This window comes from Candida margitis, assembly GCF_024628925.1.
Source record: "Candida margitis strain CBS 14175 chromosome Unknown scaffold90, whole genome shotgun sequence".
Taxonomy (NCBI): Eukaryota; Fungi; Ascomycota; class Pichiomycetes; order Serinales; family Debaryomycetaceae; genus Lodderomyces; species Lodderomyces margitis.
The window spans coordinates 1-26,677 of NW_026261778.1; the positions used below are offsets into that span (position 1 = coordinate 1).

General features: G+C 37.3%; 10 protein-coding genes across 10 annotated transcripts; 6 read left to right on the forward strand and 4 right to left on the reverse strand. All coding sequences in view use genetic code 12, as the record gives it.

Moving 5' to 3' along the window:
• On the reverse strand, nucleotides 1-935 carry CANMA_001598 (uncharacterized protein; the record flags this gene model as incomplete). Its single annotated transcript, XM_051813583.1, has 1 exon — nucleotides 1-935. A coding segment is annotated over one exon (935 nt), but the record flags the coding sequence as incomplete, so codon positions are not given.
• Nucleotides 936-4,420: 3,485 nt separating this feature from the next.
• MRS4 (Fe(2+) transporter) lies at nucleotides 4,421-5,398 on the reverse strand (the record flags this gene model as incomplete). Its single annotated transcript, XM_051813584.1, has 1 exon — nucleotides 4,421-5,398. The coding sequence occupies one exon, from the start codon at nucleotides 5,396-5,398 to the stop codon at nucleotides 4,421-4,423; it is 978 nt and encodes a 325-aa protein (XP_051672777.1).
• Nucleotides 5,399-6,151: 753 nt separating this feature from the next.
• On the reverse strand, nucleotides 6,152-7,303 carry CANMA_001600 (D-mandelate dehydrogenase-like dehydrogenase; the record flags this gene model as incomplete). The annotated part of the gene is made up of 1 exon (XM_051813585.1): nucleotides 6,152-7,303. One exon carries the CDS (start codon nucleotides 7,301-7,303, stop codon nucleotides 6,152-6,154), a length of 1,152 nt encoding a protein of 383 aa, XP_051672778.1.
• Nucleotides 7,304-7,871: 568 nt separating this feature from the next.
• CANMA_001601 (putative peptidylprolyl isomerase) lies at nucleotides 7,872-8,951 on the forward strand (the record flags this gene model as incomplete). Its single annotated transcript, XM_051813586.1, has 1 exon — nucleotides 7,872-8,951. The coding sequence occupies one exon, from the start codon at nucleotides 7,872-7,874 to the stop codon at nucleotides 8,949-8,951; it is 1,080 nt and encodes a 359-aa protein (XP_051672779.1).
• Nucleotides 8,952-9,170: 219 nt separating this feature from the next.
• CANMA_001602 (uncharacterized protein) lies at nucleotides 9,171-12,806 on the reverse strand (the record flags this gene model as incomplete). The annotated part of the gene is made up of 1 exon (XM_051813587.1): nucleotides 9,171-12,806. The coding sequence occupies one exon, from the start codon at nucleotides 12,804-12,806 to the stop codon at nucleotides 9,171-9,173; it is 3,636 nt and encodes a 1,211-aa protein (XP_051672780.1).
• A 5,499-nt stretch (nucleotides 12,807-18,305) lies between these two features.
• GIT1 (Git1p) lies at nucleotides 18,306-19,889 on the forward strand (the record flags this gene model as incomplete). Its single annotated transcript, XM_051813588.1, has 1 exon — nucleotides 18,306-19,889. The coding sequence occupies one exon, from the start codon at nucleotides 18,306-18,308 to the stop codon at nucleotides 19,887-19,889; it is 1,584 nt and encodes a 527-aa protein (XP_051672781.1).
• Nucleotides 19,890-20,040: 151 nt separating this feature from the next.
• CANMA_001604 (tRNA (guanine(9)-N(1))-methyltransferase) lies at nucleotides 20,041-20,937 on the forward strand (the record flags this gene model as incomplete). Its single annotated transcript, XM_051813589.1, has 1 exon — nucleotides 20,041-20,937. One exon carries the CDS (start codon nucleotides 20,041-20,043, stop codon nucleotides 20,935-20,937), a length of 897 nt encoding a protein of 298 aa, XP_051672782.1.
• A 198-nt stretch (nucleotides 20,938-21,135) lies between these two features.
• CANMA_001605 (peptide-N4-(N-acetyl-beta-glucosaminyl)asparagine amidase) lies at nucleotides 21,136-22,209 on the forward strand (the record flags this gene model as incomplete). Its single annotated transcript, XM_051813590.1, has 1 exon — nucleotides 21,136-22,209. One exon carries the CDS (start codon nucleotides 21,136-21,138, stop codon nucleotides 22,207-22,209), a length of 1,074 nt encoding a protein of 357 aa, XP_051672783.1.
• A 900-nt stretch (nucleotides 22,210-23,109) lies between these two features.
• CANMA_001606 (uncharacterized protein) lies at nucleotides 23,110-23,634 on the forward strand (the record flags this gene model as incomplete). The annotated part of the gene is made up of 1 exon (XM_051813591.1): nucleotides 23,110-23,634. One exon carries the CDS (start codon nucleotides 23,110-23,112, stop codon nucleotides 23,632-23,634), a length of 525 nt encoding a protein of 174 aa, XP_051672784.1.
• Nucleotides 23,635-23,865: 231 nt separating this feature from the next.
• Nucleotides 23,866-25,947, forward strand: CANMA_001607 (protein kinase activating protein; the record flags this gene model as incomplete). Its single annotated transcript, XM_051813592.1, has 1 exon — nucleotides 23,866-25,947. The coding sequence occupies one exon, from the start codon at nucleotides 23,866-23,868 to the stop codon at nucleotides 25,945-25,947; it is 2,082 nt and encodes a 693-aa protein (XP_051672785.1).
• Nucleotides 25,948-26,677: the final 730 nt, after the last annotated feature.

A 26,677-nucleotide genomic window follows, 5' to 3' on the forward strand; every position in this document is an offset into this window, starting at 1 on the left:
GCAATGATGTTACCTTGCTTCCACTTCTCACTTGTACCACCAGCCAAAGTCAATGGCACCAACAAACAACCCAAAGAAACAACCATCAAAAGCAATCCAATGCAGTCCAATTTCCAAAACAAATATTTCATGAATCCCAAAAATCCAAACTTTTGATAAAGAGTCTCCTTTTTCTTAAACTCGACCCATTCTTGAGTTCTTCCTGCCAACCATCTCATATGAATCATACAACAGACAAATGGAATACAGGCTAATGGGAAAATGAATGCCCACATTCCAATACCCCATTTCCAGTTCATACCAACTGCACTGGAANTAACGTTACCTGAAATCCAGGTATTGATGATGAATGGAAGTGCTGGGCAGATTGTAAAGAACACTCTCCATCTCAAACTAGAGAAATCGGACATGATGAAAATCAAGACGATAAGAACACCACTGTATCCAATTTGGTACAACACAGCACCAGCAACATAAGCGTTAATAGTTGGAGACTGACATTCGATAATTGTACCAACAACGTAAAACAAAACCGCAACAAGGAATAACTCCAAACGACCAAACACATCGGATAATCTAGCGTACACTGGTTGTGATGCAGCAGCAGTCAAAGCAGTGATAGCATTCACGGTAGTCAACAAAGAATGTTCAGACCAAGAAGCAGTAGCATACCCAGTGAACACAGTTCTAATCTGTGAATCAAGACCATAGGCATATCCCACAAGGAATGCCGATATCAACAAGACCAACTTATACCAAAACGTGTGTTTCCATTGTTCAGCCAACAATTCAGCTTTCAAAACACCAATAGACTTTTCATCTTCAATAGCGTGTTCTAACTCTGATGAAGTGTTGTCACTGGAAGTTTTTTCGTAAACTTGTTTCTCTTCATCCATTGAGGATGTCTTCAATTCAGAGTTTAGTGATGATGGCATTGGTAGACTTGGGGTGCAAGAAGCTGCTCTCAAAACTGATTGCAAACTTCTTCGAGGGTGAAATGGGAAGTTTCGAATCCCTTTTATATTAATTCTTAAAACTTATGAATTCCATTTCGTTGAGTACAAAACTATGTGAAGAACTGATGGATTAGATTTTTAGTCAATTGTTAATAATGTAATATTATTTCTTTTCTTGTACATATTCTATTGTTTTCATTGTTTATAGGTTGCATAGAATTCTGCACCAAGTTAGATTTTGTGGTGGGTTATGGATAAATTCCGAACGGACTTGGGGGACATTAATAAGTCCTATGGTTTGGGTTTTTTGTTAATTGCTGACGAAAAGGGTTCACTGGTGCTGCTTCTTTGGCAAGACTAATGAGCAGAGTGTTTGGAACTATAGCGACAGAGTCGTTTGCTGTAACCAACAATGTGAACATATGATTTTAGACTGAAGTCCTTTTAGACGAAAAATAACACTCAACGGGGCTTATTCAGAAGATTTCAAGTAATGACAAAAGCAAGCCAATTCAAACGGCACGACATTCTATACGAAAGCATCACACAAGGGAGACGACTCAACTGCGCTCTCTTCTCTTTTATTTTTGTCCTCTTCATCTGATGAAACTAGCAAAACAGCTACTAATGTCAATAAATTTTGTTGGTCTAAAGGGTTTTATATCTTAAAAGTGCCAAGGAGCGCAAAAACGGCTACTTTCGGAGGAAACGATCCGAATCCCGTCTTCAAAGCGCACAAATACCGAAGATGTTCTTTTGTTAATTTTTTACAGGCATGAGTTACGATTTGCTTTCGCTTGGTTAGAAGTTTTGCTATTGTTTACCTTATGTGTTTATTGTTAGATGTGAATAAAAGCCAATATCAGCTCAATTCTTTTACACTCTGTTTTGCGGCGTTTTATTCGATTTATTGTTGCCACAAAAACAAGACTCTTTTTTCTGTTCGAAGGTTCCGTAAGACATACCGAATTCAGCTAAGGCTATAAAAGCATACAGCAAGAGTTAAATACATTTTCAATACAACAAGCATTTAGGCGATCACTAGTGAGGAGCTCTTGCTGTCAGAACACTTGAAAATGGAGTTTAAAACTTGACAAATTAAGATCTAAACGGTCAAGCCAAGAAAAGCTCATTTTATTCCTCTTCCTCTTTAAACTTCTCTATTATCAGATGAGATCTCATATTGGAAAAGGAAAAGGTGTAAACAAAAATTTTCAAATGAGCAAATTATTCTGTTCGTAAATGGAAACTGAACGGGATTACGCAAAATAGAATTTTCTTAGCTTATTGGGATTTTTTTTTTTTTTTTAAAAAAAGATGTCGTCTAATCAATTTGATCAACTGTAAAGTAAATATGCATTATTCATCCTCAAATATGCATAATGATGAAATTGATTAAAAAAAAAAAAGTAAAAATTAAGAAAGAGATGAGAATTTCTAGAAATGTAATCATTTGCGATTTACGGACAAAAAAATAAGACAATAAATAAAGAAAAAAAAGATTTCTAAAAATGTCGCTATTGTTTTTGCTTTTCAAAATGAAAAAGTTTTGCTTTAGTTTGAGTAAAATTTAATGAGTTTAAGCCTCTGCAAAAGACAATAAACTACTTACCAAATTGTCACCCAGTAAAGAAAGAATATGAATGGGATTCCATCTTTTTCGTTGGTGGTGTAAAGCTGCTGCCATTGCAAAAATCTTGTATATCAACATCAATCAGAATAAGAGAGTCCAAAAATGCCAATTTATAATATAGGGAAAAAAAAATATGCGAAGATTTTATACTTCTTTAGAACATATATGTAAGTTGTGATGCAGGATCTAACTCTGTATTTTCCTCTAGTTATTCAACCCAATCAAAACTCGTATCTCTGTCCGAGTTTGTTAAAAAACATTCTTTATTCCAACCAATGAAATAATTTGAACTAAAATTTTAACCCTTTGTGCAAATGGAAATGTGCAAAACCAAAGCAAAAGCAAAAGCCAAAAAACAAATGTCGCATTGTTCCATAAACAATGTGACTACACGCCTTACAAGAATCAGTTGGAAGAACTGCCCTAATTGGTTGTATAGAGTTTTCCATAACTCCCCAGTTACTCTATTACTCTTTGTGGCTCTACTCAAAACTTGGAACAACCTTTTTTTAAAAAAAATTTCTCGTATGCTGAGCCATAAATGGACTGGTAATTTTTGCAAATCAATATGCTTATGGATTCAGCGGCATGCAAAACTAGCGTCCTATTTGTACTATATGCACTTCTCTCAAGTATGTGACGGAGACTAAGTGAAATTTAAATCCCAGAAGAGGATCTGTTCAAACAAAGATTTCTATTAGCTTTGGCGTTAAAAATTATCACAATTGAAAACAAAATCTCATTTATTCCTACTTACTTTTCTTTCGCATAGGGGATGTATTTTTCATGTAGTATCTTTTGTAGCACTGTAGAAAAACTTGCAAATGAAGAATAGGAATATGCAAAATACGTTAAATAGAAAATTTCGCAAACTCAAATCTGGGTTTTCCACTCGCGTGGCTTACTCGACCAGAGCTCGACTCGTCTCGATTCGCATTGACCCGCGAACGCAAGGTGATAAAATATAACTTCACAATTAGAACATTGCGGGTGGGAAATTCGGTGGTACTCTCCATTCAATAATAAAATTTTACTCTTGCGAGTTCTCCTTAGCGTGCAAACGCATGGGCGGTGTTAAAAGAAATTTTCAGACTGGTTTCTCCGGTTTATGGGAATGACGCCGTGAATGGTTGGCTGTTGGTTCAGTGTCAAAGCGAACAAGAGCTATTTAGTGCAATATGCGAACTTGGTATATTAAAATATATCAAGAACCCGATACCGATCATTGTAGATGAGTCGAGCTATTTTTTTGGAAACCCTGTGGGGAGCCCATTGCAACTAGAGTATTGGTTCGAGACTTATCGCAAAGAAAAATAAGACAACAAAAAAGCAAAGCAAAGCAAAGCAAAGCAAAACAAAACAAAGAAAAGAAGAGAAAAACCACAGGCAGAGCACTCGATCTAAGAGATTCAGCAACCACTACACCTGCACAGCAATGATACTCGCAAGTATACGTCGGATATTCCAATCATTTAGAACGGAGGAAGAAGAGAGATTATATTCCAGAGCAGCGTTTTTCAACTTACTCGGGTTCTTGGGTTCTTGTGTCTTGTTTTCATTCGTGGCTCAACGATTATCTCGACATCCAAGAGAATTGGCTCATATAGCAAGAGCAGACGCTCTACTAAAAGCTATCCTGTCGTGATAATGGAAGATAAGTAAGGTGTTTACATTTATTTAATCATGCGCTCTTAACATCGTTTCCCGGATCATCTACATTACAAATGGTTATCAAACTTATCTAATTCTTTTTATACAGGAGTGTTGTTTGTTTGTTTGCTTGTTTGCTTGTTTAGTTTCTCTTGTTTAAATTTAATGTACAAATGATATTCTATCCTTTAATCAAAATCTCTTTACAAAATTCATATGCTGTCCACGATATAGCAGTACCGGGGATATTAAATATTATTCTTGGTTTGAGACCTTTCCAAAAGGCAGCATACCCAGCTTGCTTGTATAATGCTTTAGCAGCACTATTGAATCCAGTCACATGTCTCAATGTTTCATTCTGTGATATACCTTTGGTTTGCAAGACGGTCCTAATACAATCCAACGGCGTAGTTAAAGCGGCTGCAACACCTCCCGCTATACCACCACTAACACAATGCAAGTATGGGTTGTATGAGTTATTTGGATTGAGCAATGATGAGCTGTATTCGTAGAATCCAAAATTCAATGCAGCAAATGGAATATTGGTGAATAATGTAGTTGGATATGAAATGAAAAAGGCGTAAATACCCTCTTTTTTATATATATCACGGGCCAACTTGATCAACCTTACCGAGGTTGATTTGTTTTCAGTATATGCAGCACTAGCTTGCATTCTTTGTTTCAACATGTCAAAGGGGGTCATCAAGGCATCGGAAGCAGTGGTGGCAGCAACACCAGCACAACTGGCTATAAGTGGGTGGTTGGCGTCCGTGACCAACTTGGTTGAGTGAGGCGAATTTGTCAATTTATTGACAAGAAATGTCTTTGTCGATTCAAATACCGAAAAATAAATTGCATGTGCTGGTCCAGCACCCAATATTACCGACGATACACCTTTCCACAAGGCTCTAAATCCTTCGGTTGAACTGATTCTCGATATAGATTTCACTAATCCACGAGACAAATCCTTGGTAGACAAATTCATTTGCATTCTCGTCTTGATTGAGTCTATAGGGAACATGACTGTGTGTTCAGCTATACCGGCCAACGCACCAGCACTCAAATGAGCCACCAAGGATGCATCTTCTGGTAACGCCTCGTAGTCTATTTCGAGCGGATCTTTTGGTAAAAACTGTATCTGATGTTCGTGGTGCTCCATTCTTAAAGAATTTTTTTAATCTATTCCTTTATAGGTCTGGTATTTTAAAAATTATGTACAAGGATATTTGATGGATATGAAATTTGAAATATTTTTTTTTTCGTCTTCTCTGTCTCACTCTCCGTGCTTTTGTAGAACTTCTCTATGTGAAAAAGAAAAACTATAATTAAGTTGTTCACCTGCTATCAATTTCTCTCCAAGATCCTAACTTTATAAATTAATCAACTATGGAAAAGATGACTGATAAAAAAGATAAAGACTTCAAAAAAAGGATAGCAATTTGATCTTTTTTTCTAGTTGGAAGAAGAAAGGTAGGAAAAAAAATAAAATAGAATTATAAAACTTATGTAAGAACGGTGCGGTTAATTCTCCATTTATCGGCTTTGCTCTTCTCCCTCTCTCTCTCTCTCTCTCTCTCATAATTTTTTTTTTCTTTTTTTTCTTTTCTCTTTCTTTGTACACGCACACACAAAATATCATTATTATTGTTTGTCATGATTTAAATTGATCTAGACGTCATTATCGAATTAAATCTATTCTTATATTGATTACTCAGTTTTAATATAGAACAAGACAAACAAGCAGACACACCACAATGTAAACTATGAGCTTATATATATACACCAATGGTTCTACCAATGGTTCTACGAAACTCTTTAAACTAACATATCTTAATCCAGTTTGGCTTTACATCAATCTCTAGATTGCAAAAATATTCACATGCATTTTACGTTAGATCTATTAGAATATTGTCTATATCAATGGCTTTGCATCTATCTTCATATTGTACTGTTCTGGCACAATAGACTTAACTTTGCCTGTCTTTAAACAAACTTCGACATTATCAGCTGCCCATTCTTCCATATTCTTGATTGCTTCAAAAGTATATGTTCCCATGTGGGGTAAACTAACAACATTGGAGAAATCGAGTAGTTCTTGCGAAACTTGCGGCTCATTTTCAAACACATCAGCACCAAACGCTCCGATTTTACCTGACTTGATCAATTCCGGTAATTGTGATTCGTCAATGACTGCTCCTCTTGCGGTATTGACTAAAATTACTCCATCCTTCATTTTGGAAATCTCGGCCTTATTAATTGAATGACGAGTATGGGCATTTAATGGAACACTAATGCAAATTATATCAGCTTGTTGGTATAATTCATCTTTGGTAACGTACTTGGCTCCGTTTTCCAATTCCGGCTTCAACTGGCTACGATTATGGTAGATAATTTCTTTAAATCCAAATGGCTTTAATCGATCACGAATTGCTCGTCCAATACCTCCCATTCCCAAGATACCAACAACTTTACCCTCGGGACTTCTTCCTAATCTAGCACCAGCAAAACCCTTTTTTGGCCATTCACCTTTCATCATCAATTCATGTCCTTGTTGAAAATTTCTTAAACATGTTAGAGTTAAATATACAGCTGTATCAGCAGTTGGAGCCTCAACTGGTTCTGTCACATTCGACACTTGTACTCCTCTCTTGGTGAATGGCTCAACATCAACTTGATCATACCCAGCACCCGTATGACTCACCGATACCAAAGTATCTGGCATATGCAGGGCCAATTCCTCATCGAATCTCCCAGTTTGTTCAACGGAAGCAAATGTACGTAAAACATTAGTCACTTCTTTGTATTTTCCTTGTAAATCTTGTAAAAACTCTTGTCTGTTTGCCGATTCACAATCAACAACTTCAACCAACTTGGAAATCTCTTGCCATTTCTCATAAGCAAATGAGATTTTTCCAACTCTAAGAACTTTTGGCTTGGGCATATTGAATCTTGATGGTGATAATGATGGTTTTGTTGATGAAATTGACCTGATTGAGATCTGGGACCTTATTTTGGGAAAGATCTTGGGGATTTTATACTCGATTGAGTTGAATCTAGCAGCCATATAGAAGAGGGAGTCCGAAAAAATAAAAAAAAATAAACACTAAGAAACAAAAAGTGGGGGATTGAGATATATTCGGTGGGGGTTTTTTGGGGGATCCAATTTATGTGACACGCAGTCTTTCTAATTGAATACAATGGGTAAGCCGTAAGGAGTGATGTACACTTTTTATCAATAATTGGGTGAGTTTGTTGGATCTATTTTTATTTTGTTTGTTCGCTTGTGGGTTGAAACGACAATCGAATGCAAGTGGGGGAGAAGGGAGGGAAGTAGCTTCCGAAAATTATCCATTCGGATCGAGTATTAAGCGCAACACTTTCAAAATATTACTAGCACCACCGAAGTCAAATTCGTTTCCGGTGCCAATGCAGTCTAGTTAGTTGAGATAGTGTATGAAAATCTTTATCTTTGATAAGCTTACAATTATTTTGACTCTTGAGATGATGGAGTCAGAAAAATCAAAAAAAAATGAAACAAGAAGGGGAAAAAATTCCTTTATGGAGAGATAAGGGAAACAGGCTTACTCATCAAGGGAATAAACACTAGTACTTCAGACCAGCTCGTACATATTATGTCACTTGAGCCTTCAACTACTGCCAGGGTTACACTACACACCACAAAAGGTCTGATCAGGATTGACGTATTTGCCAAAGAACTACCGCTTACATCAAGCACTTTCATCAAATTATGTCAGCTTAACAAATTTCAAATGACAACGATTCATGTCAGTCCACAGTGCATTTCATTCTCAACCCCTCCACCCCCTCCTTCTGCTTCTGCTTTACAATCGCTGACTCAGGGAGAAACACAGCAGCATCTGCATATTCCCAAAGAAACAAACTCTCGAATAAGATGTAAACATCGTGGTTATGTGGCTTATTCAAATGGACAATGGATAATCAGTCGTGGTGAATTGAGTGCTAATGCATATCAAGTATTTGGAAAAATTGATCAAGAATCATCGTGGTATATTGTTAATGATATAGCCCAGGGTGAAACTGATGAGGATGGCGAATTGGCATTTCCTGTTACAATTGAAAGTTCAGTTGTTGATGTACCGTATTTCGAATTGGATGCGCATAAACAAGAAGGAGAGCTAGAGGGCGAGGAAGATAAAGGAGCAGATAGAGAAGAGAGACCCAAAGTGAAAAAGCCAAGAATTGCAATTGACTACGATGGTGATGGGAGTGATGAAGAAGAGGGGCCAATTCAGATTAAAAGTGCTTATGATACCGACAAGAAGAGGAAAAAGACGAAACAGAATAAAGCGAAGGGTGACGACAACCTGGAATTGAAATCATCTGAGACTGTGGATTCTGAGTCAAAGACAGTTGCCACTACTGAAAGAGACAGACCAAATGAGCAAGGTGAATCTAATGACAATGACAATGACAATGACAATATCAATACCAACGGAGACGGAGAAGGTGCAACCTTAGCAAAACTGGAATCAAACTCAGAAGGCAATTCAAACTCCGATTCAGATTCAAATTCAGATTCAGATTCAGAATCCGACTCTGACTCTAAACAACATCCACTAAAACGAGATCCTACAATTGATTCTCCATTTGATCCTAAACTCGATTTAACCAATGCAGAATCCATTACATATCAAAAACTAAAATCTCATAAATTTATCATAAATACATAACAATAATAAAAAAACAAAGATAACACATTGCAAATAAACCCAAACCTAAATAAAACCATTTTTTGTAAAATTTTGTAAAATTGTGAATAAAAATAAAATAAAAAGGCAGCATTGCAACCTATTTTTATGAAAACAGCAACTTGAATATCAAAAGCTCTAATATTTTATCATTTCTATTTTTTGTTATTTTTAACTTTTGTCCCCTACTTCCATCACCTTTTATGCTTCACATGTATATCCCGGTAAGTCATTATGTACATTGGGCAAATTCTTCAACATCTCTTCGTCAACTTTACACTCATCGTTCCTCCCATCATCATCAGCATCACTATTTCCACCACTGCAAAACCATGGATGTTTCAACAAGCTTCGGGCGTCATAACGTTGGTCCAAATCAAAAGTCAAGCATTTCAAAATCAAGTCACAAATCAATTTGACTTGAGGATCTCCAGCGGGAAATTTATATTTCTCAACCAAAACTTCTTCCAATCCCCAGTATTTTAAATTATCAATATTCTTGAAAATTATTTGACGATGATTTTCTGGATGTAATTTGAAAAATTTACCGGTTAATTTGCAATCAACGAGATATTCATCCAGAGGAAATCGGCCCAATAACTCAACAATCTGGGCTAAATGATCTTCATCCTTATCGAAAAACTTGCCGTCATGAGGATCAAACAAGAAATCGCCCGTGATCAATTCGAAAATTATACATCCAATGCTCCATAAATCAGTTGATGAACCCCATGATTTATACTTGAGAATGATTTCTGGTGACCGGTATTGGCGCGTTTGAATTTGATTGGTGAAGTGTTCATTGGTGTATGTGGCATTACCCAAATCAGCAATCTTGATGGAGATATTGTCTTGATTGATACTATTGGGCTTGAGTAGTGAAGTGTTGCTGCTGGTAGTTGATTTTCTTCCAAGATCAAATAGGGAGAAATTCTTGGGGCTTATAGCTTTAGACACTGATGAACGACGAGCTTTATCAAAATCGACATCCTTGAAAAAGATATCCGATGATGTTGATGCCGATGAAAGTGGCTTTGATGACCGAATTGGTGAATCGTATTTACCCAGGATGGAGTTTTTCAGCCTCTTGTAGTAAAAGTTGGATGAGTGTGAGGATGTTATTGATGTGGTTGATTCTTGGCGAGGTTTTTGTTCAGTCAGCGATTGCTGATATTGATGCTGAGGTGAGTGCTGTTGTTCTTGCTCCACGTTTTCCGGATGCTCCGTCACGGTGGCCGGTGGTGCTTGCTGAAGTGCAGCAAAACTCAGTGTTTGTTGGAGTAAATTGGGTTTACTAAAAGATCCTCGTTTGATCAATGAAGCAGCACGACTCAATGACGAATTGCTGGCTCTTGCTTTTGCCACTTTTTCATCTTCAATCAGGCGTATTACCTTATTGATATCGTCAATATCAATTAAAATATTCTCGGGTTTCAAATCAGTATGAATGATTCCACAATGATGCATATAATCAACTGCCAATAACAATTGTTTAACAATAGTTTTCACTATTGGTAATGGAATACCGCCCACACTATGCGAAGTCTTGATAAGCTTAACCAATGAATCAGAACTCATTGCCTTGAGTTTCTTTTCCATTGAATTATGCCATGGATCAGTTGATGCTAATTTAATGGACTGAGTGATGCCACTGGCACCAAGCCCAAATCCAAACCCAATTCCCGTTCCAGTGGCACCAGTAGCAGCAGTAGTCATTGAAGAATCAATATCTTCGCTAGCTTCCATCACTGTTTCAATTGGTGATACAGTAGTTGATGATGATGATATTGTTGATGCGGTCGAAGGTGGAGCAATTGTTGAATCACATATGTCTTTTTTTGTCAAGCCTAAACTGAGTTTAGATTTGGTATTACGTTTGAAATATTTATTATCCCATTTACCAAACTTCATTCCTGGTTGAACTTGCTCGGACTTTTGCTGTGGTTGCAATTGCAGTTGACCTTGCCCTTGCTTTGCCTCATCGCCTTCAACATTCTTTCGCTTTATCTCTTCATCCACATGTCTATAAAACTTTTTATACTTGTAGATCAAATTCAAGACATTTTCACCAAGAATTTCAAACACCATACAAATATGATTACCATTAGGACCGGCAATTTCAAAGTCATCAAGCAACTTCATGAGATGCTTATAACCCGGGTGTTGTTTTGGTGGATGATTGTCAAAATAGCTCACATTTTCAACTGGTAAATGCGCATGATTATTCACGGGATCCTGCAAGGTTTGTAAAATTTTGATTTCATCGCGTGCTGCTTCTTTATAATTCTTGTTGGATTTGACAAATTTGATAGCAACGAAATACTCATTATAGTCCTCGTTGCTATGTAATGATGTTGATGAGTGAATAGAACTGGATCCGTTACCAATTGTCGAAATTCTAGATTTGGCAAGCCAAACAGTTGAGAAATGGCCCCAACCCAATTTACGCAAAATGACATATTCACGATTGGGCAATTTGCGACTAAAATAAACATCTCCTTTACAAACTGGATGATACCCACCGAATTTATAGTCTTGTTCACTTTCTTCATGTTTTGGATCGAAATCTAAATCAGATTGAGATTCTTGAAGTTCTGATTCGGAGCAGTATTCATCCTCTTCATCATCATTTTCAAAACTAAACTCGGTTTGATTCTGTCCTGCAGTTGCAGTTGAAGTTGAAGTAGTTGGTGTAGATACCTTTGTGGCTACAGCATCCTTGTGGGGGTTTGTAGTACGTATATTGTGATTACCCGAAAAGGAACCAATTCGTAATATACTCTTTAGGTTCCTCTTTGGTGCTGATGGTCTTGTCGTTATTGAAGGCCGCGTGGTTGTATCTTTGGGATTTTTCGTTATACTGCTTCTTTGCTTACCTGGGTTTAATCTTGTTTTCGTCTCCTGTTCATTATCAACTCTGTAGTCAGATGCATTGACAATCATTGTATCTGAATCCAAATCCATGGCTGTGCTCATTTCACTGTTTTGCAATGAAACGCAGTCGGCCGTGAATGAGGTATATCTCTCATGATCAGATCCAGATTGTGGGTGTGTTGGTTTTGGTGTAGCCATTGTTCCTTGGTGGGAAATGTAACCAGGTGAAGGCGAAAACAATGCTGATCTAGGAACTGGTGCTAAATTGGTGGTAGTGAAACATGCATTGGTTGAGTCAAACGAAAATGGTTGTGTTTCGTTGTTGTAGTCGTCGTCTTCTGCTTCTTCTTCTTCTTCAATAGTCACATGGTCATTAGAGGCAGCTTCTTCTTCTTCCTCTATGCTTCGTATTATAGTGATGTGATTTGTGTTATCCATTATGCTGTGGGGTGTAACTGCTGGTGAGTTTGAAGTGCATGATTGTTGTTGTATAGGTGTAGTCAATACACTCGAGTTGTATGGAAATGTGGCATCTGTTGGGGAAGGTAGTGATGTAGATTCATTATATTGTTGTATTCCTTGTTCTTCTTCCTCTTTTTCAACTGGTTGTTCTTTTTGTGCTGAAGTTGAGTTTGCTCTTTTCCTAAACAAGCCCTGCAAGCTGAATTTAGACTTTTTATCACCTGTGGTGGCATCACTGTTGTTCTTTTTCAAACTCGGAGATCTGCCTAGGAGTGGAAGTGATGAAGAAGTCACTGATGTTGGGGTTGCTGTAGCAGCTGCATCTGCTGTTACACCATCAGTGATCTCGTTGGTGGCGACTGATGAGGAAGAAGGAGAATCCAAGGTGTAAGCAGTTGAGTTTTTACGAAAATGACTGTTTTTGCCAGGTAGGTTTTTCTCCTTATAGTTTTGGCTACGGCTATTGCTGTTATTACTATTTATTCTGTTTATCAACAACATTTTTGGTGTGTTTGCTTCAGTGTTTTGTTGGCCGTGGGAAGTGAAACTGTGTTTTCATAAGCGTGTAATATGTAGAAAGTTATTGAGTAGTAGATGAGTACTGTTGTTGTAGTGTTTTTGTAGTCACTGGACTCAGTGTAGTAGTTCAATATTAAGCATAAATATATAGATATAGTACAAAGGATGGAAATGTATTGGAGTCTGGTTGTGTAGGATGGCTGGTATTGTTAAAGAAACTGTTTGTAATGTCTTGTTTCAATATATTGGTGTAGTAGTAGTAGTTGTAAGAGTTGTAGTGTTGGTTGTTTTATATGTACAAAATGTGAGTTGATTAACTTAGATAAGTTCAGTCTAGTTCAGTTCAGTTGGTTGGTTGGTTGTTTGGTTCGCTGTAAAATTTGGTTGCTAGAATTCGGTGATGATAAGGCATATATATATTATATTATACTTTTAGATTATGTATTATTAAATTTCTATTTATGTCTCTCTGTCTCTCTTTGTCATTTTCTGTCACTCAATTTTTTTCTTTTTTTTTTTATTATGTTTTTAATTTGTTTTTTTAATGTTTAACCCACTCCGCATATCAACATTTTAATACGTCATACATACACTACCCTTTCACTTTTAACACTTACACCACAGTTTTTAAACAAATTTTATTCGCTATATGCAGTACTATACACACTTTATATTCTTACATTTTTATTATCACCCCCTCTTCGGATTTCTTTTTTTATGGTAGCAATGTCCAAGACTTTTTTTCTCTTTCATGTCTCGAAGGATAAACCACCTCATAAATTTTTACTTACGCCTAAGAAAAAAAAAGCTGAGCATCAATTGATGGGCAACGGACAGGGGGCAGAGATAGGGGTACACACCATTGAATTTGTGATATAGTACACCAATTGTGTAAAAAAGAGTAAGATAGAAAAAAATGGAAGGGAGGGGTGTAAATGGATAAGCATCACACAGTTTTATTAATTGGTGGCTTTATCTTTTTTCTTTTTTTTTAGTTTTTCAATTTAATTTATTTTTATTATGCTCATTGGGTAACGAATTAAAACTGTGGTCATTGGTTGGGAAAAAAAACTCCAATCAATGTAGACCGAGACAGAGCGAGAACAGCATTTGCCACAGGATCCTTTCATAGACGGAATACAGCAAGAGTGAGAAAAGACAAGAGTAAAAGTCTATATATGGCACTTACTTCCATAGTTCAGCTGCTTGTGTGGGCGTGTGTGTGCGTGTATACCACAGTTGAAATGAGCTCAAAATGCCTATTGATAGATATCCTTAACTATGGCCAATGATCGGTTACAAAATCAGCTAATTTAAAACAATACCAACGCCTTGTTTTATGTTACTAGTTTGTGTAGTGTGTATTAGCCAAAGCTCTTTATGCTACATATAACTGTACTACTAATTGTGGCTTACTGCTCTGTTCAGTTTTAAAAGCTAAAAAAGGGATTTCAACAAACTACAATTGGAAAGGACTGTGGTGGGTTACGAGATTTGGTGGATTCAGAATCTGCAGGTCTCTTTTATTTTTTTGTGCAAGTCACGTGTACGAAGAATGCAACACAAAATTAGACAAATTAAAAAGTTAAATAAAAAAGTAAATATAGCGAGATCGATACACAATTTGTTGTTTTTCTCCATTGTCTATTGTCTATTGTATTGGTAATGGTACTGATATTGTTAAAAACACCAAACAAAAGGCGACTAAAAGACGAAAACTGAAGCCAATCAGTGAGACGGAGAGTGTAAAAGAACCAAACCAGCAAACACCTCCGTTTTCAAAACTAAAAGTAAGAGGAAACCCCGAAACTTCCTAGGATTATCTTTTATCACTCTCTCCTCATTTGATTGATTGTTGAGTGTGTTTTGCTTTATCAGTTTTGCGTTATCTAATATTATTAAGCTCTTTTGGTTGGAGGAGGGAGGAGGGAGGGGGGAGGGGAGCATGTTAACCGGTAGATTCCTACATTACGCGCTAATTATTTTTTTTATTTAACTATTTTTGCATAAAAATTTTATTTCGCCTTTTTTTTTTTATACAAAATTAAATTTTAATTTTCTTTTGTTTGTTTTTTTGTTGAGCGATTTTTTGTTTTTTTGCGGAGTTTTTGTTTTTTGTTTCCGGACCGATTTACTTTGCTGCAAACCTATAATAAAACCGACCCCCCTGCAACTACAACCAGTTAACGCATCAATAGTATCGCCCTCATCCCTTACTTACGGTACCACTCGAGCAGTAAGATAGTGAACAAAAAAAAACACATACTCTCTCACTCTTTCTCTCTTTTGCAGCAGATTTACCTAACGAGTGTCTTTTTAAATCTAAAGAGTGAAAGTCAATGTTGAGGTTTGCCAGTTAATGTGATACAGCAACAGCATCAATCAATCAAATAATCAGTTGCCTTTTGCATAAAAAGTCTTATCTCTACTTTCTCAACTGTTGAAGACGATTAAACTCATCAAACCCTCACCAGACTTCATTCACACCCACACACACATATATATAATTAGATAAACTACAGATGCCGTACGATATTTTTTTAAATTTTATTTTTCATTTTAATGGCAAACGGTAAAAGCAGGCGAATAGAGAAATTAAAAAATAATGAATTAAAGGTACACAAAAGTCTACCAAAATAACAAACGGCATTTTTTTGTTTTTTGAATTGTTTTTTTTTTTTTGTTTCTTCTTCTTCTGGGATGTCAAAAAAAATAAAATAAAATAAAAAAAAGCAATGTCAAATTCTTGATTTAAGCGACACACGTATAATTGCAACGACATTGCTTTTTCAATATTCCAATCTGAAACTCACAATCATTTGTTTCTTACTGTTGCATTATATTGTCATTCTTTTCTTCATTTTTCTGTTTACTTTATCATTATTAGCATTGCTATTCGTGTCTGTGTCTGTGTGTGACTATAAAGGGAAACATGATGCAGAATTACATCATTATTAACATAATGTGGGGTTTTATATGTACTTTACTGTATCTCCAACTTTTTGTTTTTGTTTTTGTTTTTCTGTTGGGTTTATTTTTAACCCAATTCGTAAGTTGAACCCAGTTTAATTACTTAGTTATGAATAAAGTAAGGAGAAGAGTGAATTGGACAGTGGCTATTATTGGCAATGGAGTGACTATGGTGAAATAGAAAAAGCTCATTAGCTAGAAGTATATGTGTTATTCTGTCCTAATTTTTTGTATAAGGAAACCCAATTCCGTTTGTTGTTTTAGTTTTTTATTGCACGCGTCTTATCCATTTGATGTACAGTTTTACTTATTTGAAAAAATACATTCCACCCCCTCCCCCTCTTTCCTTCTATCTTGAAATTTTCTCATCAATTGGAACATCGTTGCAGTTTTACAAATGTTCAAAGGGGCATAAGAATGACCGTCGTTACAGTTTTAAAATTGATGTTTTTAGATCTCAAAATAAAGACAAAGAGGAGAAAGAGAGGTACTGCAACATCCTTATCACTTTTTGAGTGACTTTATGAGAACCCGAAATCGCATCTTAGCTTTTCTTGCATATTCAAGAATGCCTTCGGTTCTTGTTTCTTTTTTGTTAAGATTTTTGGTTCTTTTTGCTCGGAGTTGTTCGATGTAATAATCGGATTTATTCAATCATACGGGTCCGTGCATGATTGGGGAATTAAACACAACTGAGAGTTAGAAGTAGAAGTATAGACATATTCGCATTGTCTTGTTATGCTACGTTCTTTATCTCCTTCATTTTGCTATGCAATGCCATCAAGTATCCTATTGTACCAATTGAGGTTTTTCAGCTCATGACATTGCTCCTTGGTACTTCTTAAAATGTTCTTACATCATTGGCTTCGATTGATTATTTTATGCAACGATCATCTATCATTGCAAAATGTAACGCAACTAAATGCATTATTCTTTGCGTGACATTGAAATGTGGCAAAATGTTGGGGAATCTCCTACATACTCAACACAAAATGCAACCCTTGCATTCGCATTGATGTTCTGACTTCTTCTTTACTGTGAAGGGAGGAGTGTATATGTCAACCAAGTTGACCTCTAGTAGCAGTAGAGGTCAATATCCAAATTATCTTCTCTGTTTTTGTTGCCTTCAAATAAATGTCTGTTTTTTATTTGGCTTTTCTTCACATCCATTTTAGAATGCCTCTACCGCAACACGAGTGCCTCAACCATAGTCACAACAACGAACATATGACAATCTACAACACGTAGCCTATTAATATATACTGCCAAATACAGTGTTGTTGATTAAGTATACTAAACTTCCTTTCACTGCCATACTTTTTGGCATCGACTAATCTACTTTTGTGGTCTCTATTGGGTGCATGAGAGAAAACTGCAGCATCGTCCTACAGCAAAGAGGACTTGCCTTGAATATGGATCCCGTTTGCTGATGATTTTAGCAAACCCCGGAACGGGATTTGCTTCCCCCTTCTTTGTCTTTTATTTTTTCAAATGCCGAGGCTCTTAAACAATCAGAACATTTAACTGCAAAGGGATACAAAAGAGGAAAAAAAGGATCAAGCAAACGTTTGGACAACAAGTTCAAACACCTAAAGATACTGTTTGTTAATTTGTCGCTATTGAAGGTACAAGGGGATAAGCTGTTTAGAGAAAGTATCACAGGCAAAGATAAGACTTTGGCGGGGTTAGAAAAACTATTTTTTAAGCCTTCTTGATTCCAATTATTGCAACTCTCAGATAACAGTGGATAGGACCATGTGGGTAACAAATATTCAGGTTAAACGTGGGCCTGTCTGGCTATGGCATTAGCAAGCTTCCCACCCCCATTCAAGCTTGAAGCTTTCATACACTGATTTTCCGCTAATACATTCGCCATGAAATCACGCCTTTCACGGGATCTTTTTGTGTCGACTCGTCCCAGAAAAAAAAAATTAATGCGCTAATTGCAAATCTTTTGACACATTCAGTTTGACAGTAATTATTCTTTGCCTAATAAAACCTTAGTTATCGAGATCTCACAAGGAGAAAGGGCTCGTATGTCACAAGAGACGCAGTTAACTGCAAGTTTGGGAGGCCAACTTTCAAAACAATGTTATTCTAACCAAAGCAGAAACAATACTGCGTTTGAAGGGAAGTTTTATCTCTCCACGTGGCTCTATTTTTGTCCCGTTTATTGTCTTTTTTTTAAAGTTTTGCATTAATTAATTAATTGCACACAGATAAAGCCACTTCAAATGAAAACAATAGCAATGAAGGACACAAAAAGGCTCGTTACTTTTATGAAGTTGAGTAATAGAGAGCAGGGACAATTAGCTTGTGCATGAACTGAGACAAACGTGGTCAAAGGAGGTCTGAATGGCATGCACTTTCCCATTATAAACAATAGATCTCATTATACTTCAAAACCAATTTGAGGCTGGAATTTTTTCAAGCATATAAAAGGATGGGCAAAGGTCGCAATTTTTCAGAGGGAACGGGTAGCCTAGGTTGTCTTACTCATTAAGCAGCATCATGTTTAATTCTAACCAAACGACTGACAAAGTACCTGAAGTTATTGAAACGGTGCAAACAGACTCATTTGAGCCATCACAAAACAGACATGGCCAAATCCAGAAAGAACACTACACTTATGATGCTGAAGCCAGGCGTCATCGTTTAGACGGGGGTGTCAAACTTAGAGACGCTTTGATGATTCTATGTGCTGGATTTGCATTGATTTCCGATGGATACCAAAACAACGTCATGTCAATGTTGAACAAGGTGTTTGCGATAGAGTACCCAAAAGTGTATGACACCAACTTGTCAACCCAAGTTTCCAATGCATCCTTGGTGGGTACCATTTTTGGTCAGCTTGTGATTGGATTCTGTGCTGATTTGATCAGTAGAAAATCAGCCATTATTATTGCCACTTGTTTTTTGATTTTTGGAAGTGCATTGTGTGCTGCGTCCCATGGTAAGACAGTATTGGGTATGTTTTGGATGTTGACGATTATGAGAGGAGTAACTGGGTTCGGTATCGGGGCTGAATATCCTTCGAGTTCAGTCACGGCCAGTGAAGCAGCAAATGAATCGGTTAAAAGAAGAGGAATGGCATTCATATTGGCAACAAATGTGCCATTGGCATTTGGGGGCCCATTTGCATCAATCATCTTCCTTATTGTAAATAAAATTACAAAGACCCATTATGATGCCTTGTGGAGAACCATGTTTGCCATTGGATGTTTCTGGCCATTGTCAGTCTTTTATTTCAGAATGAAAATGGTCACTAGTGTCTTGTTTAAAAAGAATGCCATTAGACATAGGCCACCATATTGGTTAGCCCTCAAGTACTACTGGCCAAGGTTGTTTGGTACAACAGTAACTTGGTTCTTGTACGATTTCGTTACTTTCCCCAATGGTATCTTTTCAGCAACAATCATTTCCAATGTGATATCCGATACTGGTGATTTAGAAAGGATTGCCGAATGGAACTTGTTGCTTGGAACAATTGCACTACCAGGCTGTTTTGTTGGTGCGTACATTGTTGACAGAATTGGAAAGAAGTACACCATGTTGATTGGATTTATTGGCTATATCGTATTTGGACTTATCGTTGGTATCGCTTATTATAGAGTCAAGAAGATTACGGCGTTGTTTATCGTTCTTTACGGGTTAATGCAAAGTTTCGGTAATGCTGGTATGGGAAATGTCTTGGGATTGGTTTCGAGTGAATCCTTTGCCACCCCAATTAGAGGTACTTTTTACGGTTTCAGTGCCATTATTGGAAAAGTGGGTGCTGTTTGTGGAACTAAAGCTTTCGACCGTGTATTGACCATTGGAGGCTCAAAAGCAAGTGGACAAAGATATACTTTTATTATTGCTGCTTGTTGTGGGTTGGTAGGTGTTATAATCACTTGGATATTCATTCCTCATTTGAAAACCGATGATTTGTTGGAGGAAGATGTCAAGTTTAAGAATTATCTTAGGGATCAAGGATGGCACGGTACTATTGGTCTTGAAGAGAAAGCAGATGAGGAGAGTTTGGACAGTTCTGAAGAGTCAGATGCTGTTGAATTGCAAGACCAAAAACCAGTTGAATATAAGGGAAATATGTAATTACTTTCTGTTAAGTAATGTTTAATTAATTAATTTAGTTCTTTGGTAGTTTCTGGTTGCGAACTTCATATTTGCGCGCAACGCTTTTGCAAAAAAAAAAAAAAATTCTCTTGATCAATATAAAGGACTTTTCCATCTGCATCTTCCCATAATGGAGAGTGAAGCACCGCACAAAAAGGCAAAAGTTCCACCCCCAACACCGGAAGAGATCGAAAGGCGACGTGAAGCTAGAAAGAATGAGGTGATACCGCCAGGATTGTCGAGGCGTGAATGGAAGAAACAACAAAAGGTTCTTCGATGGGAAGAAACGAAGGATCAGTATCGGCAAGATATGAGGTTGAAAAAGAAGCAGCAACGAGAACGGAAACGAGAAAGACTCAGGAATGATGAAGAATACCGAAATAGTGTCGCCAAGAAACCAAAACATCAAATTGCGACTAATGTGAACATCGCCATTGATTGTGAATTCGATGATTTAATGAACCAAAAGGAAATAGTATCAATGGCAAACCAAATCAGATCGTGCTACTCATCAATGAGACATTGTCAGTATGAACTACCTATTCAGGTGCTATCCTTCAATAAACGACTCAAAGAAAGGTACGAGACATCAAATCCTGAATACACATCATGGAAGGGTATTGAATTCCAATCAGAAACTCTTGCTGATCTAATAACAACAGGGAACAAACACCAATTTGTCTACTTGACTGCCGACACCGATAATGACATTAAAGAGTTGAGTCCTCATCAAACTTATATCATTGGAGGAATTGTCGACAAGAACAGACACAAGGACTTGTGTTTTAATAAAGCTAAAGAAATGGGCTTGGCAATGGCAAGGTTACCAATTGGACAATACATCAAGATCAATAGCCGTGACGTGTTGGTGACTTCTCATGTGTATGAAATTATGTGTCGGTGGTTTGAATGTAAAGATTGGCGGGAGGCATTTAATAAGGTATTGCCACCTAGGAAAGTGGTTCGTGATAATGATGATGAGCAAGAAAATATAACTGGAGGGGAAGAAGAGGAAGCAGAGGCATGAAGATGTTGTTTAATAAGTTTTTATAGAGGACAGTCGATTGTCGATACTTTGTAATTAAGTGACAGCTAGCTCTTATTTGTCTACCAAAGTTGATTCTAAAAGGTAGCTTTGTATTTGTTTTTTTTTTGTTTTGCCAAGCTTATATCGACAGAAACTGCAATTGCCACACTCACTCACTCTCTCTCTCTACCGTCAATCATGTCCACAAGTATAGACTATGCGAGCCTCAAAGATAGATTGATAATTGAATACGCCAAGCGAAAAGTATCAATTGAGAAGAAGGCTGCCACTACAAACCTTCATGAAATTCAGTGGTCTTTCCCAGTGATTCAATCTATCTACAGACAAGTTGATTGTTTAGCGCCTTATAAAGACCCTGCTGCATTAGATAAGGCTCTCGATACAATAGATTTGGCCAAGATTTATGAGAATGTGGAGCGTCGTGAACGTGAAAATACCAATCCCAAATTAAAGTATGATGATTTCGTGGTGCTTGAATTGCTACGGTATTTCAAACATGACTTTTTCACATGGGTCAATTCTCCTTCATGTCAATGTGGATCACCTGATATGGTGAATCGAGGCATCAAACGTCCCGACCTGGCCAACAATCCTGATCTCGTATCCATTATCGAAGTTTACCAATGCCGAAACTGCAATCATACGGTTGAATTCCCTCGAATAAATAATCCCGTATCATTGCTTCGTACTCGTAAGGGCCGTTGTGGGGAGTGGGTCAATTGCTTTTTATTGATCTTGGAGGCGTTAATTGGAGAAGGTAAGGACAGAATCCGGTACGTGTGGAATAATGAGGATCATGTTTGGTGCGAGTATTACTCTAATGGGTTGGAAAAATGGGTTCATTTAGATCCTTGTGAAGCCGTTTTTGATGAACCACTTTTGTACTGTGAAAATTGGGGTAAGCGAATGTCCTACGTCATTGGCTTCAATATGAATACCATTATCGATTTGAGTCAAAAGTACATCACCAAAGACAAGCAAATTGATCAACTGGATATTGTTGACCCCAAGAAGGTGCAAAAGGTCATTAATTTTTACAATGTGAAGAGATTAGGAGAGTACCTCGTAAAAGAAAGATTGACCCACACGGAAAATGAACTGTGGAAAGCACTATACACCGATATAATTGTTCCAAGAAATCGTGAGCATAAAGGTTTGAGCACTGACAAAGCCACACCATCGTCTGATTTGCCCACAGGTCGACAAACGGGGTCTGCTGAATGGACTAAAGCTCGCGGTGAAGATGGATAGATTTAGAATCGATAAATATTAATAGAAATTGATTTCAAGCAGTTTGATATAGGTGTCAAGTGTAGCAGAATTTGGAAAAAGCGCAAAACCATTTCCTTAACTATTTATCTTGTGATTAAATATTGGTTGACTGGTTAAACATATTGATTCTTAATTTATAAATAGGTCCCTTGGCCCAGTTGGTTAAGGCGTGGTGCTAATAACGCCAAGATCAGCAGTTCGATCCTGCTAGGGACCATGTTTTTTTTTGTTTTTTGTTTTGAGATAAACAATTGTAAGGAATAGTCTGTACGTCTATTTTTTTATGCATGGCAAACCAATGGAGTACCCAATGTTCCTCTCCCTACGCTTCACATCTTTATTAATGTCAGTTGTTAAATTTTCAAAGTGTACGTACGTTCTTTGTTTTTGGTTCGTTTACAAAACATTCCAGAATTTTTGTTGCAAAATACAGGCAAAATAAGGAAAGTATAAGGAACCTTATAATATATAGACAATTAATCAGTTAGTACACTATCTAACTTCCTTCTATTATACCTTCTATTCTACTGAATTAGTATTTTCTTCCCATATTTGTTTAAATCTAATGATCTGTAGGATAGACAAAGTTTCAATGTTGGCCTTTGCCGTCGGCATAACAGAATCCTTTACACCTTTGTGGAGCTATTCAGATAGATGAGAGGAATCGAGGAGCACAATACTACTCATGATAAGCATTTTGAATAACATCTAACTGAAGGCACATTATAAATAACTTTTATATGTGGTGGAGTATATTATTTTTAAGTCTCATTTTTACAACCATTTTGGCAACCAGATTTACAATAGACCACACCACACCACACCACCCACCAAACAAATCAATCGAGAACACCAAGTACCTACTTTCAAAGAAATAACATGCTTAGATACAGAAGAGAGGCACGCAATCCAAGAGCAGCATTACTTGGTTCTTTTGAAAGCTTCTTCGAAGAAAATGCTAGCTTTGATGAGTACATCCGAGATCGATACAATCGTAATCCCTTCACTGATGATGCTATAATTGCAAGGAGAAAGAGGAGATCAGTCAGAATCGCAGATTTCTTAAAGAGAAGTATTCAACGGGTTTTCCAGATAAGGCTCAGACATCAACGTAATCAAGTTATCTATCCCGTGATTATGAATGCTGCCGATATCCCCAATTATGAAACAGTTGTTCCTGCAAGACATCTCACTACCAGTATGGTGGTGCATCCGCGTTTGAAGCAATTAGCCAACGAGTTCAGGGGCGGGATAAAAAAAAGACAGAGAAATGAGGTAAACTTGCTCTCGTCTGCAGCATCTGCTATGTCTTCGGTTAACTCACTTTTTGAAGATGATCGTGTTTCACTCGAAGGCACTGGTGCCACCACTGCTGATTCGAATATCCCCATGGATTTGATATAGATTAGTTAGAAAGATAGAAAAGTAATAAATAGTGAGAGCGCCCAATTTTTCGGCAAGTGTGTGTCATTTGCTACATTCCTCTGGTGCGATTCTTTTGACCCATAGAAAAATCCAGTCACACGCGTCTTCCTGCGAAATTGCAAATTAACGCCATTTCCCAGTTACATTTGCACTACGTTAATATCATATGAGGCGACAGAATATACTAAAGCAGATACACCTATAGTAGCCATGCATTCGAAGAAACCATTTTTGGGATTAACTTTTTGCTGCACAGGAGTAGAGACAACTACGAGAACACAGATTATGAGGATGGTTGAGTCAATGGGCGGCGTGCAGTACCTAGACCTCATGACGGATGTGCAGTACCTCATAGTAGGCAGCAGAAAGACTCAGAAATACCAATTCTGTATCAAGAACAGACTAGATATAAAATATCTCACGACAGACGCCATATTCAAGATCCACGAGGAGTGGTTAATGGGCAACGATGAAGTGGAAACGTTGCTAGATAAGTACAAGTTACCAGTATTTAGCGATATCAGTGTTTGCTTTTCACGGGTAGAGGTATCACAGTCTCAAGCCAAGCATCTTCTTAGTTCCAGTTTCAGGCGTGCCACCGAAGAGCAATTTAGTGAAAAGATGCTCCTAAGACAGTTCACCCAGAATGCCGGTATAGCCAAGGAGTCACTACTGAATAACCAAGATTGCATGATCAGTGCTGACCCGAGGGGCACGAGGTATAACAAAGCAAAGGAATGGGGTATTCCAGTGGTACACCCTGTATGGATTGTTGATAGCATAATACGGGGTGCAGCTTTGGACTATGATGGTTATATATTGACCAATGATAGCCTAGATTTGTACGACAACGGTTGTAATGTTTGGCTGCAGTTATCGAATGAAAGGAAGCGAACAACAAGCAGACAATTATCCAAACAGTCTGAAGAGGGACTAAAGAAGCTTAATCGAGGAAAAAGGACGGAGATATGGAACTCAATCATGGATCATACCAATTATGAGAACAAAAGATCTGTAACAGATAGAACATGGGACGAAGAGAGTGACTCCGAGAATAACGAGGAAATTGAAATCGTCAAGCCCGTTGAAACAAAGAGCAGGAACAACTTGTTTTTAGGGTTCAAGTTTTTACTAGTCGGGTTCACCGCTAGGGAGTCTGACTTATTAACCAGTGGGATTGAAGCGTTCCAAGGCGAGATTACAAAAGACGTTAGTGATACATCCATGTCCCATATAATTGTCCCCACGAATAAAGGAAGTGAAGCATCCACTTTGCTACGGGCTTTGCCCAGTGAAATCAAACTGTTGATAACTAATGGAGATATTAAGATTGTGACGGAGTTTTTTATCGAGAGGTGCATATTCTACAAAAAAGTTGTATTGGACCGATGGGGACAACCGATCAAAGGCTTGATTCATTCGTCGAGAAAGTTTAAAATATCAACATCAGGATTCACTGGTATTGAGTTATTGCATATCGAAAAGCTAATCAAGTTCTTAAACTTTGAATATTGTGAGTCCTTTTCGGAGCAGCGGGATTTGTTGATTCTCAATGTCAACTTATTCAAGGAGAGCTTTATGAGGAATTTGCCGAAATTGTTTCAGTATCCAAACAAGGATATTCTTAATTGTCCCACTTATCAATCGGGTCAATCTTCAGTATCATTATTGTCAGCAAAGAACAAGATTGATGCTGCAAAAAAGTGGAGCATTCCCGTGGTGTCAATCGCATATTTGTGGGAGATACTTGACAAATCTCAGTATAAATCGACGTTGGTAATTCCGAAGTTGAACAACTCGCAATGGTGTATACATGCACCCATCAATTACATTCGTCCAAGATCATTAATTGAGTATATTAAGATTATGGATGGTGCTGGTTCTAATAGAGCTAGCGAAGAAGTTAATAAAGAGGATGAAGATGCAGTCAAGTTGCCATCTCCAAGAAAGGTTAGACAAAAGCAAAAATATGGTAAATTAATGGGAAGTGTGTCGCCCCTGTCAATGAGAAACAAGCTCATGGATGTGGCCAAGAGTGCAACAACATCACGATCGACTATCCAAGTGGACGATGACGACATTGTAGAAGGTACTGGTACAGCTGAGGATGGGTTGAATTATGATGTTACAAATGATGAAGACTTGTCCTCGCAAGTTAGGTACGAGGACGTTGAGTCTGTGATGAATCAAGAACGCCTTTTGAAGAAGTTGGAGGAGGAATCACCCGAGTATAGAAGAGGAGTGACTGCAAATGGTAGCACAGTAAAACGACGCAAGACCAGGGGGCAATAGCCCTAAACGAATATAGCACGTGTCATTGGCAATTAATCTTTTTGCAGAAACAAAATATAGAGGGTGTTTAGAGTAAGCGGGAGACCATACACGTCTACGACGGAGGGGAAGGTTCAATCAGGACAACGATGTTACCAATATTGGCATGAAGGTTTATACAATGATAGGTGTTGGCTTTAAATGAAAGGACTTGCAATTGACTTGCCTTTTGAATTTCTTTTTTTTTTTTTCTTTTTTGGTCTCTGTTATTTTTAAAACCATACTCTGCTCATCACACTTCTACAAGATTCTACGTATAATCTTATTGTTTCAACATTTTCAAGTAGAGTGAAAATTTTCATATTTTTCACCAGTTTTGTAAGTTTTTTTTTTCTTTGTCTTCTCTTTTATTTTGCATCTTTTGCCATTATCTCTCTCTCTCTCTCTCTCTCTCTCTCTCTCTCTCTCTCTCTCTTTTCTCTTTGCTTTTTCCTAAGGGCCCTAATTTGTCTCTGCTGTTCTTTTTTTTTTTTATTTTTTTTTTTTCCAGAGGTTAAATTTTTCTTTCATTCATTCGAAAAATTTTCCATTCCTCTTTTCTTTCTTCCTTTTCCCTTTCTTCTTTTTTTTTTTTCTTCTTCTTTTTCTTCTTCTTTCTTTCTTCAGTATTCAATCTAGTTAATTAAAAATGGGTAAAGAAAAGACTCACGTCAATCTCGTTGTTATCGGTCACGTCGATTCAGGTAAATCA